This window comes from Pelodiscus sinensis, unplaced genomic scaffold (genome assembly GCF_049634645.1).
Source record: "Pelodiscus sinensis isolate JC-2024 unplaced genomic scaffold, ASM4963464v1 ctg40, whole genome shotgun sequence".
Classification (NCBI taxonomy): Eukaryota; Metazoa; Chordata; order Testudines; family Trionychidae; genus Pelodiscus; species Pelodiscus sinensis.
In genome coordinates, this window is record NW_027465932.1 from 1672632 (window position 1) to 1686219 (window position 13588).

The 13588-nt window shown below is 64.4% G+C and overlaps 1 protein-coding gene across 2 annotated transcripts; it reads left to right on the top strand.

Annotated features, from left to right (window-relative positions):
- Positions 1–527: 527 nt before the first annotated feature.
- On the top strand, positions 528–7964 carry LOC142825165 (uncharacterized). Of its 2 annotated transcripts, XM_075916931.1 has the most exons (4): positions 528–662; positions 3316–3436; positions 3932–4045; positions 4717–7964. In XM_075916931.1, exons 1-4 carry the CDS (start codon positions 639–641, stop codon positions 6018–6020), a joined length of 1563 nt encoding a protein of 520 aa, XP_075773046.1. In that variant the 5' UTR covers positions 528–638; the 3' UTR covers positions 6021–7964. The 2 variants fall into 2 exon arrangements, with proteins under 2 accessions (XP_075773046.1, XP_075773045.1); XM_075916930.1 differs by lacking the exon at positions 528–662 and having other exon boundaries at positions 2534–3436.
- Positions 7965–13588: the final 5624 nt, after the last annotated feature.

Sequence of the window (13588 nt, forward strand, 5' to 3'; positions counted from 1 at the left end):
GTCTATAGCATTAACCCATAGGCTATAATTGACAGCACTAGTCCATCTCTACTTCTTATAAGCGTCACATTTTTGGTGGAGAATGCTGGAGGGCCCCCCCCCCCGGGTGGGATGCGGGGCGGGAGGGGGCCCCCCGGGGTGGGATGCGAGGCGGGAGAACCCCCCCGGGGTCTGTGCGGGAGGGCCCCCCCGGGGTGGGATGCGGGGCGGGAGGGGCTCCCCCCGGGATGGGATGCGAGGCGGGAGGGGCCCCCCCGGGATGGGATGCGAGGCGGGAGGCCCCCCCCCCCGGGGTGGGATGCGGGGCGGGAGGGGCCCCCCCGGGATGGGATGCGAGGCAGGAGGCCCCCCCCCCGGGGTGGGATGCGGGGCGGGAGGCTCCCCGGGGTCTGTGCCCCGCAGATCTGGTCAGGTCCGGGCTCCCCGCGCTGCCTCCTGCGCTGCGCATCTTTTGCGCGCCCGCTCCCCTCCCGCGCAGGGCTTGGGCCGTGCCCGGAGCTGTCAATCAGGCGGGACTACATCTCCCACAATGCCCCGGGCGCGGGGCCGGCCGGCTTCGCAGCGTCGGGGGCCGGGGCCGGGCGCTACATCGGCCCGCGGGCCGCCCGGCTGCGCCCCGCTCCGCGCCCTGCCCGGGCATGGCGGCCGCGCGCGCCGCGCAGGTGGGAGGCTGCAGCAGGGCAGGGCAGGGCAGGGCAGGGCAGGGCGGGGGGCGCCCCCTGCGGCCGGGCAGAGGCGGGGCTGCAGCCCCAGGGGGCCGGGGTCTGTGCGCTGCAGGGACTGGGCTGGGCTGGGGGTGCGGGGGGCGAGACAGGGGCTTTCCGCGGGGGGGCTCGGGGGGCCCGGGGCTCTCTGCTTGTAGAACGCCCCAGGATGTGGGGCGCTGTCTCTCACACCTGCCCTGTAAATGGGCGGGTGGGGTTTGGCTACAGGGAAGGGGGCTCTCTGCAGTGGCCAGGCCTGGCGCGGGTGGGGGTGTTTCCTCTGCCCCAGTGTGGGGGCTGAAGGGGCAACTGTGCCCTCCGGTATGGGGGTCGCGGGACAGCTGGGACAATAAGCTGGGCTCCCTGGCAGGGCTCCCTGGCGCCAAGGCGGCTCTGCCCACAGGGTGCAGGGCGTGGGGGGTGGCTCTGTAATTCCTGCCCACAGGGGCCGGTGGCTCGGTGGCGTGTGCGGCTCTTTATTCCCAGCCGCTGTCTCTGCTCTCCCCGGGCACCTGAGTTCGTGGCTTTTCCAGGCCATGCTGCTCCAGAGACAGGGAAGACGGGTGGGGTGCAGGAGTGTCGGGGGGGGGGGGCTCAGCGGGCTTGGGAGATGGAAGACGGGTGGGGCGCAGGAGTATCTGGGGGGGCTCAGCGTGCTTGGGAGATGGAAGACGGGTGGGGCGCAGGAGTGTCGGGGGGGCTCAGCGGGCTTGGGAGATGGAAGACGGGTGGGGCGCAGGAGTGTCGGGGGGGCTCAGCGGGCTTGGGAGATGGAAGACGGGTGGGGCGCAGGAGTGTCGGGGGGGCTCAGCAGGCTTGGGAGATGGAAGACGGGTGGGGCGCAGGAGTGTTGGGGGGGCTCAGCGGGCTTGGGAGATGGAAGACGGGTGGGGCGCAGGAGTGTCGGGGGGGCTCAGCAGGCTTGGGAGATGGAAGACGGGTGGGGCGCAGGAGTGTCGGGGGGGCTCAGCAGGCTTGGGAGATGGAAGACGGGTGGGGCGCAGGAGTGTCGGGGGGGCTCAGCGGGCTTGGGAGATGGAAGACGGGTGGGGCGCAGGAGTGTTGGGGGGCTCAGCGGGCTTGGGAGATGGAAGACGGGTGGGGCGCAGGAGTGTTGGGGGGCTCAGCGGGCTTGGGAGATGGAAGACGGGTGGGGCGCAGGAGTGTCGGGGGGGCTCAGCGGGCTTGGGAGATGGAAGACGGGTGGGGCGCAGGAGTGTCGGGGGGGCTCAGCGGGCTTGGGAGATGGAAGACGGGTGGGGCGCAGGAGTGTTGGGGGGCTCAGCGGGCTTGGGAGATGGAAGACGGGTGGGGCGCAGGAGTGTCGGGGGGGCTCAGCGGGCTTGGGAGATGGAAGACGGGTGGGGCGCAGGAGTGTCGGGGGGGCTCAGCGGGCTTGGGAGATGGAAGACGGGTGGGGCGCAGGAGTGTCGGGGGGGCTCAGCGGGCTTGGGAGATGGAAGACGGGTGGGGCGCAGGAGTGTTGGGGGGCTCAGCAGGCTTGGGAGATGGAAGACGGGTGGGGCGCAGGAGTGTTGGGGGGCTCAGCAGGCTTGGGAGACAGGGAAGATGGTTGGGGCGCAGGAGTGTTGGGGGGCTCAGCGGGCTTGGGAGATGGAAGACGGTTTGGGTGCCGGAGTGTCGGGTGGGGGGGGGGGCTCTGGGAAGTCGTTTTAAAACGGGACTGGCTGTGCCTGTCGGACACGGTGAATTCAGACGCCTGGGACCCGGGTGCACGGCCGCTCGGTCTCCAGACCAGGGCTCTGCCCCGGACTTGGCTGTGTGCGCTGTCAGAGCCGCTGGGTGACGGACGCCCCTGGACGGGGCCCTACACACCTACCGTCCTGGACGGGGCCCTGCACACCTACCGTCCTGGACGGGGCCCTGCACACCTACCGTCCTGGACGGGGCCCTGCACACCTACCGTCCTGGACGGGGCCCTGCACACCTACCGTCCTGGACGGGGCCCTGCACACCTACCGTCCTGGACGGGGCCCTGCACACCTACCGTCCTGGACGGGGCTTGCTCCCGCGCCTGGAGGTTCGCGGAGCTGCAGGGGTCCTTCTGGCCTCAGCGTGAGCCCTTCCCCCGCCTCCGGCTCTGCCTGTTTCCCTTTCGCTTAGTCATCCCGCTTCAGGGTCATTCCCCTGCCCACCCCCCACCCTTTCCCTTGAACCTGAATCTCCCCCCTCCCCGCCCAGTCTCCGGCTTGGGAGGGTGGGACCCTGGCCTGGGAGTGCAGGATGCAGCGTTCCTCCTTCCTCTCCCCCTCCCCCCGCTTCCCCTTGCTTTGCAGGGCGTCTGGGTGCGCTGGAGTCTTTCTGCCCACCCCCAGACTGACAGATCTAGTGCCGGTCCCACCCTGCTCTTGCCGTGCCGAGAGTGGCTGAAATGCCAGCCAGCTGTTCTGTGTCCTCCCCCCGGCAGCTCTGGCGTCACCGCCTTGTGTCTGGGGTTCAGGTGGTGCCAGACGGGCAGGGGGGCGGCGGGGACGCACTGCGTGGCTCTAGCCCCAAAGGGGTTTGCCCCGGTCTGGACCCTCTGGCAGGCCCCACGCGGGTTCTGCTCTCGGGCAGCCCGAGATGTGGAGCCGGGCGGCTTGTGTTGCAGGTGGCGTTCGAGGACGTGGCGGTCTATTTCTCGCCGGCGGAGTGGGCGGAGCTGGCGGCCTGGCAGCGGGCGCTGTACCGGGAGGTGATGCGGGAGAACTACGCGCTGGTGGCCTCGCTGGGTGAGGCTCCTGGATCCCTTCTCTCCGCGGCTGGGCCAGTCGTATTTAAACACCTGTCTGGAGGGAGGCATCTAACTCCCAGCTCTGATGCTGGACGGTGCTGGCCCTGGGCGACGCTCCCAGACCCCGTGAGCATGCGGGGGGCATACAGTCAGGGCAGTGCCCAGCCCCGGGCAGTACAATCCATCACGGACCAGGTAAAGCGCAGGACCGTGCCGGGGGACGGAGGCCAGGACAGGACAGATCCCTGCAGGAAGCCAGGAACAGTGCTAGGGACCGGCAGCTGGAGCGGAACAGGCGCGTAGCACAGTCGACGCGTCGGAGAGCGGGACCAACAGCCGGCGGTGGCACCGGGCGGGCGCGGCATGACAGGTGCATGCCGGGAGTCGGGAGGCCGCCGAGCGCGAGGGATGTTCCTGTGGGGAGGAGGGGCCCTGTTTGCAGGCTAGTGACGGTGACGGAGCTGTCACTGACCCGTCTCCCTCCCTGGAACAGGGCGGCCGTCTGTCAAGCCGGAGCTCATCTGTAAAATTGAGCTCGAGGAGGAGCCGTGTGTGGGAGACCCCCCGCCCCCCAGCGAGTGGAGACCTGCCCGGTTCCTCTGCTCCGGTGAGTCGTGGGGCTAGGCAGGAGCGTTGGACTTTCCAAGGGCGTCCTTCACACTAGGGCCGTGGCTGGGGAGGGGCGTTCATTAACGGCCGTGCGGGGCGTCCACCGTGGCGGAGCCTGGGTGCAGCACCAGAGCGTCCCTCTGTGGCCGGAGCCAGTGGTCACTTCCCAGCCGGACCAATTCACTCAGTTCACTCGTAGCCTGATTTTCGCCCCCCCTCCCTCCCCAGCCTCACCACTTCAGTGCGAGAACCGTCCTCACTGCTTGTGGCTTGTTCACGGGCTGGGCTGGGCTCAGAACCGAGGCAGAATAAAAGAGGCAGGACTCCCCCCATCCAGCCTCTGCAGACAGTGTCGTGGCCAAGGCGTGTTTCACCCGTAGAATCCGTGTCTCCGAGGGGTCTATTTCAGGCCGCCGGCCTGGGAGCCAGCCCTGTTTGGGTGAACGCTGCTGGCTCCCAGGGCCGGTAGGACCTCTGCCCTGGCGGGCACGTCTCTGTGGCGTGTGGAGAGTGAGTGGATTTCCCATTAGCCCAGAGACGTTCCCAACTCTCCAGCGGATTCACGCCTGGGACTGGGGGTCTTGTGGAATGGGCAGGCTGGTTTTCCCCATCGGTAGCGCCTGAAATAACATCTGGAACCTCCTCCCCACCCCCGTCTTTTTCCCGTAGATGATGGAATCAGGATTAAAAAGGAGGAGGAGGAAGACCCGGAAACCCCGGAACCGGCCAGCGCCTTCTCGGGGAAGCTGGAGGAAGAGAGCCGCCCGCCGTGGCGTGCGCAGAAGAAGAGCGGCCTGGCTCGAAACAAGCCCCCCAAGAGGCTGCGAAGGCGCGTGGGAAACGCCCAGGGCAGCCCCCCGAAGGCCCCTCCCCCGCGCGTCTCGCTGAAGAAGAGCCCCCCGACCTGCCCAGAGTGCAGCAAAAGCTTCAAGAGTAACACAGCCCTGACCATCCACGAGAGGAGCCACACCGGGGAGCGGCCCTTTAAGTGCCCCCAGTGCGGGAAGGGCTTCCCCTCCAAGGGTGACCTGAAGAGACACCAGAAGACCCACGTGGGGAAGGAGGCCGCGGCCCCCGACCGAGGGAGGGGCCCTCCTGCGAGGCCGCAGCTCCCCCGGCGCCAGAGAAGCCCGGTGGCGCCCCTGGGGCCGTACGCGTGCGCTCAGTGCGGGAAGAGCTTCGGGAAGCGCCGGGACCTCCGAAAGCACCAGCACACCCACACGGCGGAGCGGCCCTTCCTGTGCCTGCAGTGCGGCAGCAGCTTCCGGCTCAAGCAGATCCTGGTGTCCCACCAGAAGGTGCACCGGGGCGTGCGGCCGTTCCCGTGCGCCGACTGCGGGAAGAGCTTCAGCCAGAAGCACCATCTGGTGAGCCACCAGCGCACCCACACCGGGGAGCGGCCCTTCGCCTGCGCCCAGTGCGGGCACCGCTTCAGCCAGAAGCACCATCTGCTGAGCCACCAGCGCATCCACACCGGGGAGCGGCCCTTCGCCTGCGCCCAGTGCGGCAAGCGCTTCAAGGACAAGAAAACCCTCCTCATCCACCAGCGGGTGCACACGGGCGAGAGGCCCTACCGGTGCGCCGAGTGCGGCAAGACCTGCAGCCAGAAGCAGCACCTGAAGAGCCACCAGCGGATGCACCGGGGCGAGGGGGAGGGCGGCCCGGCTCCCTGCCGCCAGAAGGCCCCCGCGGAGGAGAAGCCGCATCAGTGTGCCGAGTGCGAGAAGCGCTTCCGGGACGAGCGGATCATGCTGGCCCACCAGAGGACGCACGCCGAGCAGGCGCTGGCGAAGAGCGGCAGGGCCGGCGTCCGCCAGAGCCCGAAGCCCCTCGCCAGGGCCCCGCCGGGCAGGGCCAGCGCACGGAGCCAGCAGGGAGCCCCGTTGGGACAGAGGCCCTTTGGGTGCAGCCAGTGCGGGAAGAGGTTCGTGCAGAACAGGCACCTTGTGCTGCATCAGAGGAGCCACACGTGAGCCCGTCGGTGCGGGTGGGACGTGGCGAACGGCGTCTGGGTGATCCGCGGGAGCCGCCGCGAGGGAGAGATTGGACCAAATCGCTCCTGCGGGACAGCGCGTCTGCCGGGCCAACAGGAACGCCTGCTCCGAAGCCACCTGCCAACCCGCGTGTGCAGAAGGGACGTTTGTGACGCACGTTTAGCGCCCCAGCCCCTTGCTGTGGGGCCTGGCTTAAGAGCCACGGACATGGCCCCTCTCCGGAGTGTGAGTTTTCTACAGCCACGGGGTTGGCCTCCTAGGCGTACAGCCGGCCTGCCGAGTGACTGCACTAACCTAGCTTAACCAAAACACACAGAGCTGCCCCGGGAGGTATGTTCGCTTTCCGGTTACAGTCGAATCGGGCTGCTTTGCACACGTGTCTGTGAGAACTGCTGACTCTTGCAAACGGGGCTCTCAACACCTAATCCAAGAGCAAGGCCGCGGCCGTGTGACTGGCGTTCGTGTATTCGCGCCTGTACGACAGCGTTATTTATGCAGTGTTCGGGGGGCGCCTTGTGAAAGTGAGGCGTCTTCGGAAGAGAACTCGGGTCTCCTCTCTGTCAGAGTTGGGGCAACGCTGGTGTTTGTTTGTTCGCTGACGTGGTTATTAGCCACGTTCTGCTGTGGCTGATTTGCTTCCCTTGTGTGTCCTGTGCAGATTACTGACCTTTCTCGCTTAGCAAGCATTAAGGAGTCCTGTAGCACCTTATAGACTAACCGAAGTGTTGGAGCAGAAGCTTTCGTGGGCAAAGACCCACTTCGTCAGATGCATGTAGTGGAAATTTCCAGAGGCAGGTATAAATATGCAGGCAAGAATCAGGCGAGAGATAACGAGGTGGATCCAATCAGGAGGGTGAGGCCCACTTCTAGCAGCAGATCTGGAGGTGTGAACACCAAGGCTGCATCTAGACTGGCAAGTTTTTCCGCAAAAGCAATTGCTTTTGCGGAAAAACTTGCCAGCTGTCTACACTGGCCGCTTGATTTTGCGCAAAAGCACTGGCGTTCCACTGTCTGAAATCAGTGCTTCTTGCGCAAATTCTTTGACGTTCCCATTCAGGCAAAAGCCCTTTTCCAGAAATGTTTTTGCACAAGAGGGCCAGTGTAGACAGCCAAAAACTGTTTGGCGCAAAAAAGCCCGGATGGCAAAAATGGCGATTGGGGCTTTCTTGCGCAAAACCGTGTCTAGATTGGCACGGACGCTTTTCCGCAAAAAGTGCTTTTGCGGAAAAGCATCCGGGCCAGTCTGGACGCTCTTTTCTGTTAAAAGCATTTGCGGAGAATCATGCCAGTCTAGACGTACCCCTAGAGAGGAGAAACTGCTTTTGTAATTGGCGAGCCAGTCGCAGTCTTTGTTTAATCCTAAACTGATGGTGTCAAACTTGCAGATGAACTGGAGCTCAGCAGTTTCTCTCTGAAGTCTGGTCCTGAAGTTTATTTGCTGCAGGATGGCTGCCTTTAGATCTGCCACTGCATGTCCAGGGAGATTGACGTGTTCCCCTGCAGGTTTGTGTATGTTGCCATTCCTGCGATCTGATTTGTGTCCATTGATTCTTTTGCATACGGACTGTCCAGTCTGGCCGATGTATGTAGCAGAGGCGCATTGCTGGCACTAACACGGCTACCCCTCTGATACTTAGCAAGCGTTAGCACTGAGATGCTGTTCCTAAGAACAGGCCAAAGGCCCATCTAGCCCCCCGTCCTGGCTGCCAACAGTGGCCAGTGCCATTCCCAGCTTCTGACGCACAGAGGCTAGGGATACGATCCCTGCCCAGCCTGGCTAATAGACATTGATGGACCCAACCTCCATGATTTAGTTCTTTTTTGAACTGTGTTAAAGCCCTGGCTTTCACAACGTCCTCTGGCAAGGAGTTCCACAGGTTGACTGTGCACTGCATGAACAAAAATGTCCTTGTTTGTTCTAAACCTGCGCTGTAGTAATTTCATTTGGTGACCCCCAGTCCTTATGGGAACAAGCAAATAACTTTTCCTTATTTATTTTCTCCACGCCACTCATGATGTTATAGCCCTCTGTCACATCCCCCCTTAGCCTCCTCTTTTCCAAGCTGAAAAGTCCCCATCTTCTTAATCTCTCTTCACAGGGCTCCCCAGTCCTTTGAGTTGCCCTTTTCTGAACCTTCTCCAAGGCCAAGGTCTCTTTTTGGATGGGTGTCTGTCGGCCGTATCCTAGCCACGTTCCAGCCCCTGTGGCATGAGGCCGTGTGCTGATAAAATCCATGTGTGGCTGGGTGGAGGTTTTTCTCTCTAGTCAAAAGACTGTGAAACCCCTCAGAAGTGTTGGGCTCTCTGGGAGGTGCCTGCTGTTTGTTGGGGGTCCTGTGCACCTGGCAGCCTCCTCCTGCCCACCCTCCTCTCGTTTGCGTCCTGACCTCCAGGACACCGCGGCGGCCGGATGGGCCAGACCTCAGGCCCATCCGGCCCAGTGTCCTAGCTGCCGGCAGTGGCCAGTACCAGGTGCCCCAGAGGGAGGGAACAAAACAGGGAACATCCCGTGATCCCTCCCTGTCTCCCATTCCCGGCCTCTGGCCGACGTGTCCGGTGTGCCCGTTTGCTGCCCGCCGTGGCCGTGGCCGGCAGCAGGGACGTGTCTTTGCCGTTCCAGAGTTGGCTCCCTGAGGGATAATCCCGCCCCACTGATCTGACTTTAATGGGGTCAGATTGGACGTGGGGGAGAGACATCGCTGGCTCTCTCAGCTGTCCGAGGCTGGGCTGCCCGCTGGTGTCGCTGCCTCTCCCGTGCTCGGGACACGAAGGTGACCCCGCAGGTTCTCCCCGCAGGGCCCATAGCCCCGAGCAGCAGCACCGTCCCAAACGGGGCCCCTGTGGCTCTTTGCAGCCCATGGGACTGACGCCCGGCGCGGCTGAATGATTAGCCAGTCGCTGGTAGCCAATTCCAGCACCAGCTGTTGGTAACTGACTTGCTGGGCGCATGCGTGTACGTGGCTAAAGCACAGGCCCCCTGCGGCTCGCACGCCTGTGGCTCTCTGGGGCACGCCGATCGCTGATCCGGCGGCTGAGTCACTGGGGTGTGACTAGTGCTGGCTTAGAAAGCTCGCTCTGTGGCAGCAGGGGTTCCTGGGGGCCGGTATTCGCGACGCCTCCGTGCCGAGGCCGGTCGGGCAGGCGGATCCCCTTGCTGTAGCGAGCTGTGGGGCCAGTGGAGGTTTAGTAAAACCCCACAGGAGCAAACCGGCTGCCGTGTTGCTTTCTAACCCCAGTGACACAGCTTTGGGGTGAATCAGTCCCCCACACTGCAAACCGCAGCGGCTGTTACCGCGAGGCCAGGCCGGAAACCACACAGCAGCCAGGAAGTCAAACCCAGCGGCCCAGATCCACTTCCCCAGCAGACGGAAGTGCAAAACCTTCATGAGACGCCAAAGGGGAAGGGTTTGTTTTTCTGCTTGAATTCTTGAGCAGTGTGTGATGCGTTCGTTGGACTGTCACCTCCTGGCTCCGTGCCAGGACTGTCCCCTTTACGAGGGGTGTGTCTAGACAGCGCCCGTCCGTCGGAGTAACCTGCGCAATTTGCGTAGCTTCGTCTGAGTCGAAAGCGAACGCTTAGTTTGAAATTCGGCGCAGTCTGCACAGACCAAACTCCAAAATACGGCCCTGTTCCGACAGATCGGTGAGCCCTCGTGCACCGAGGCTGTGTCTAGACTGGGAAGCTTTTCCACAAAAGCAGCTGCTTTTCTGGAAAAACTTGCCAGCTGTCTACACTGGCTGCTTGAATTTCCGCAAAAGCACTGCCGATCTCCTGTAAGATGGTCAGGGTTCTTGTGGAAATACTATGCTGCTCCCGTTCGGGCAAAAGTCCTTTTGTGCAAAAGGGTCCGTGCCAATCTAGACGCTCTTTTCCGAAAATGCTTTTAACAGAAGAACTTTTCCGCTAAAAGCATTTGCGGATAATCATGCCAGTGTAGACGTAGCCCGAGGGTCGCAGGGACGCCGGAATAGCGCGCCCGCGGTTTCGGGGAGTCGCAAGCGCTTTTAAAGACACGGCGTTGCTATTGCGGATACTGGCGGCACCCAGAAGAGCGACGCGGTTAGCCCTACCCGCAGGGGTGTGACATGCTCTAGTCTGGCCAACGGCCGGCCCGCCATCCCACAGACGTCGGGGTCAGTATCTGTGCCCGGCGGTGGGACGTGGCTGGTCTGGCCGTGTCTGGGAAGGGACCGGCTCGGGAGGGGCAGGGAGGCCGCTCGGCTCTCAGCGGCTCGTCGGCGCGGAGCCAGGAGGTGAGAGCTGCGGGGCCAGTGAACGTACCGGAGCCGGCGTCCGGCTGCTCCGTGGCCCCGCAAGTGCCGTCGGGGGGCTGGTGGCGGAGGGGTCACGGCTGCGGGGCTTGGGCTTGCTCTGCCTTCCAGGGAGCTGTGACAAAGATCTAAACTACAAGTGGGTGGCAGCTGGGGCCACTCCTGGGCCGGCCCCCCCCCCCGGCGGGCCCTGCTCCTGGCGCAGGGAATCGCCCGCGGGCTGGCGGGGACGCCTGGCCACGATCTGCACTCGGCCGCTGCTTTCGGCCGCCCCCTCTGCCAGGGCTGCGTATGGTACCCGGCTGGGGCCCCGTCCCGCTCGTTATCCTCCCCCCACACCCTTGCCGGGTGCCTGCTGGAGCCTCCTCCCTGCTCAGCTGTTTGCCTCCCTGGGCTGGAACCGAGCGGGGCTCCTGTTGGTGTTTCCCCTCGGTTCCTACCTGAGCTTCAGCAGCGCCCGTCCTCCCCTCGGCCCCAGCCGGCGGTGTCCCTGATACCGTCCTCCCTCCTCTCTGCCCGACCCCCTGCTGCGCCACGCCCGCCAGCCAGCCTCCAGCTCCTGGGCAGCCCGCCAGCCGGTCCCGCTTTGCCCTGGGGGGCCCCATACTTCCTGCTTAGCCCCCCCCCCAACTTTCCCCAAAGGTTCCCGAGCTCCCATTGAATCTGGACCCCTCCTGGCGGCTCCTGCGCACAGGGAGCCCCTGCAGCTCCGCCTGTGGCCCGGGGGTGGCGCCAGGGCGCCCGTGGATGGTGTCCCAGGTGGGAGAGGGGCCGTGCAGGGGAGGGGGCCGTGCTCAGGGTTGTAGGGGCAGGGCAGGGAGGCACAGGCGTGGGAACTGGGGGCTTCAGCCGTGCCCCACGTCGTCTGGGTTCCCGGCTGGTGCACACCCGCACCTGCCTTGGTGCAGATAACAAAATGTATTCCGCCTATGGGTGGAAAAACAGAGGGAGCACGGCCCACAGCCCTGGGCAAGTCCCAGTCCCTCTTCCTCCCCCCCCCCCCCCACCCGAGCCATGGACCCGCTCCAGGCCCCAGGGGTGGGGAAGGGAGATGAGGCTGCCTCCGGAGCCAGCACTGCCTGCTCCTTGCTGTCCCCGCAGCGGCGCCCTCGGCATCCACAGCTGCCTTGGGCAGGCGATGTCCCAGCACCGGGGGGCCCAGGCAGCTGCGTGTTCGGCGGGGGCCTGAGGATGGCCCCATGTGGGACTGGAACCATCCCAGAGAGCACTACCAGGGCGGCCCCAGCCTCGGCCTCTTACCTAGCCACCTCCATGTGGCCACCAAGCCTGGTTCCCATGCCAGAGGGGCCTATCCGTACCACGCCCGCCGGCTCGGCCTGGCCCTGCGCACCAGGCTGTGATACGGCTCGATTGTGCCCTTCACGCTCAGCCGGCTCGGCCCCAGCCCTGTGCACGAGTCTGTGATACGGCTAGGCTGCACCTTTCACGCCCAGGCTGCTGCGCCCCAGCCCCATGCATGAGTCTGTGATATGGCTTGATTGTGCCTTTCACACTCAGCTGGCTCGGCCCCTCTGAGATACGGCTCGATTGTGCCTTTCACACTCAGCTAGCTCAGCCCCAGCCCTGTGCACGAGTCTGTGATACGGCTCGATTGTGCCTTTCACACTCAGCTAGCTCAGCCCCAGCCCTGTGCACGAGTCTGTGATACGGCTCGATTGTGCCTTTCACACTCAGCTAGCTTGGCCCCAGCCCTGTGCACGAGTTTGTGATATGGCTTGATTGTGCCTTTCACACTCAGCTAGCTCGGCCCCAGCCCTGTGCACGAGGGGAGGAGCCGTGGGGGGGGAGGAGCCCAGAGCCTGCTGAGGTGTGAGGAAGGACGCCCCCTGACACGGCCCAGCCCCGAGGGGTCCCTGGAGGCTGAGCATGGGGTGGCTGCTCAGGAGCGATTCCGGTGCCGCCCAGCAGACTAGCGGCCCTGCAGGCTGGGGGGGGGGGGAACAGATGGTGCACATCCACAGTCGCCTTGGTGCGCGCACAGCCATTTATTCCGCACTGGATGGGTCGCCAGCGGGGGCGGCGAGGGCCGGTCTGCGTCCCGGGCTGAGTGGGGGGGACGTCTCGCTCAGGGAGACCCTGAAGGACCAGCCGGCCGGGGATGCTCGGGGTGGGCCTGCAGCCCTGGGAAGCGAAGAGCTGCGAGCGCAGCCGTAGGGCCCGGCCAGAGCCCCTCGGGGCAGAGGGCGGACGGCAGCACCCGTGGGAACCGGGGGGAGGGGGGAGACGTGCTGCACGGACCAGGCGTCCCTGCTGCCCCTGGCGGGTCCAGGCGGGAAGATGCTGCTCACCCCGGCGGGGCGCAGGGCCAGCCCCGAGTGCGGGAAACCCGCATTCCCGCACCATGCGGCCCGGCACCAGAGCGCTCAGCGCAGGGGGAGCAGCCCAGGGAAATGGCCGTGCCTGCTACCCCCCCCAAGCCAGGCCCTTCCGCCTCCCTCCCCCCTTCCTGCTACCCCCTCGCCAGCCCGCTGACTGCCCAGAGCGCCCAGTGACCTGGCAGCCGGATTAACACCTTACCTCTCCCCCCACCATGGACACTCCACCCCTACGTCATCAGGGCCCCCAGCCTGGATCCCTCAGAGATCCCCCACAGCACAGAGCTCCTCAGCACAGCCACAGGGTCACCCCCACGCAGACCTCCCCCCATTCCCATTGCCCCTGGCTGGCCCCTCACTAGCTCACTACTTTCAAGTAGGAATAAGGGATCCTCCGGAAAAGGGTTTATTTTCCGCAAGATCCCGTCTAGACTGGCGCTTTTCTCCGGCTTTTCCCCGAGCTGGAAAAAAGTGGCAGCCATGTAAATGCAAATGCCGCGGGGGATATTTAAATTCCCCATGGATTTGCAATTGCGACCCGTCTCGTTAGCATCCCTTTTCCGGAAAGCAATGCCAATGTAGACACAGCCGAACTGTTTTGTGGAAGAGTCCTTGCCCAAAAAGTCTTCCACAAGAGCACGTCTACACTGGCTTGTGCGTTTGCGCAAGAGCATCCATAGCAGTGTGGACGCTCTCTTGTGCAAGAAAGCTCTGATGGCCATTTTACCCATCGGGCTTTCTTGCATAAGAAATTCATGTTGCCTGTCTACACTGGCCTCTTGCAGAAGAACGCTTGTGCAAGAGGGCTTCTTCCTCGTGGGGAGAGGAATCTCTCTTCCAGACGGAGCCCTGTTTTCCAACGCTACACTGTAGCTTTACTTGCACAAGAACACGTGTGCAGTGTAGACACCCGGCAAGTCCTTGCACAAGAAGCCGCCC

Coding starts and splice junctions, on each gene's coding strand:
- LOC142825165 (XM_075916930.1), top strand. CDS start 3,097: ATGCCAGCCAGCTGTTCTGTGTCCTCCCCCCGGCAGCTCTGGCGTCAC. Junction 3,437..3,931: donor CGCGCTGGTGGCCTCGCTGG/GTGAGGCTCCTG, acceptor TCCCTGGAACAG/GGCGGCCGTCTGTCAAGCCG. Junction 4,046..4,716: donor TGCCCGGTTCCTCTGCTCCG/GTGAGTCGTGGG, acceptor TTTTTCCCGTAG/ATGATGGAATCAGGATTAAA.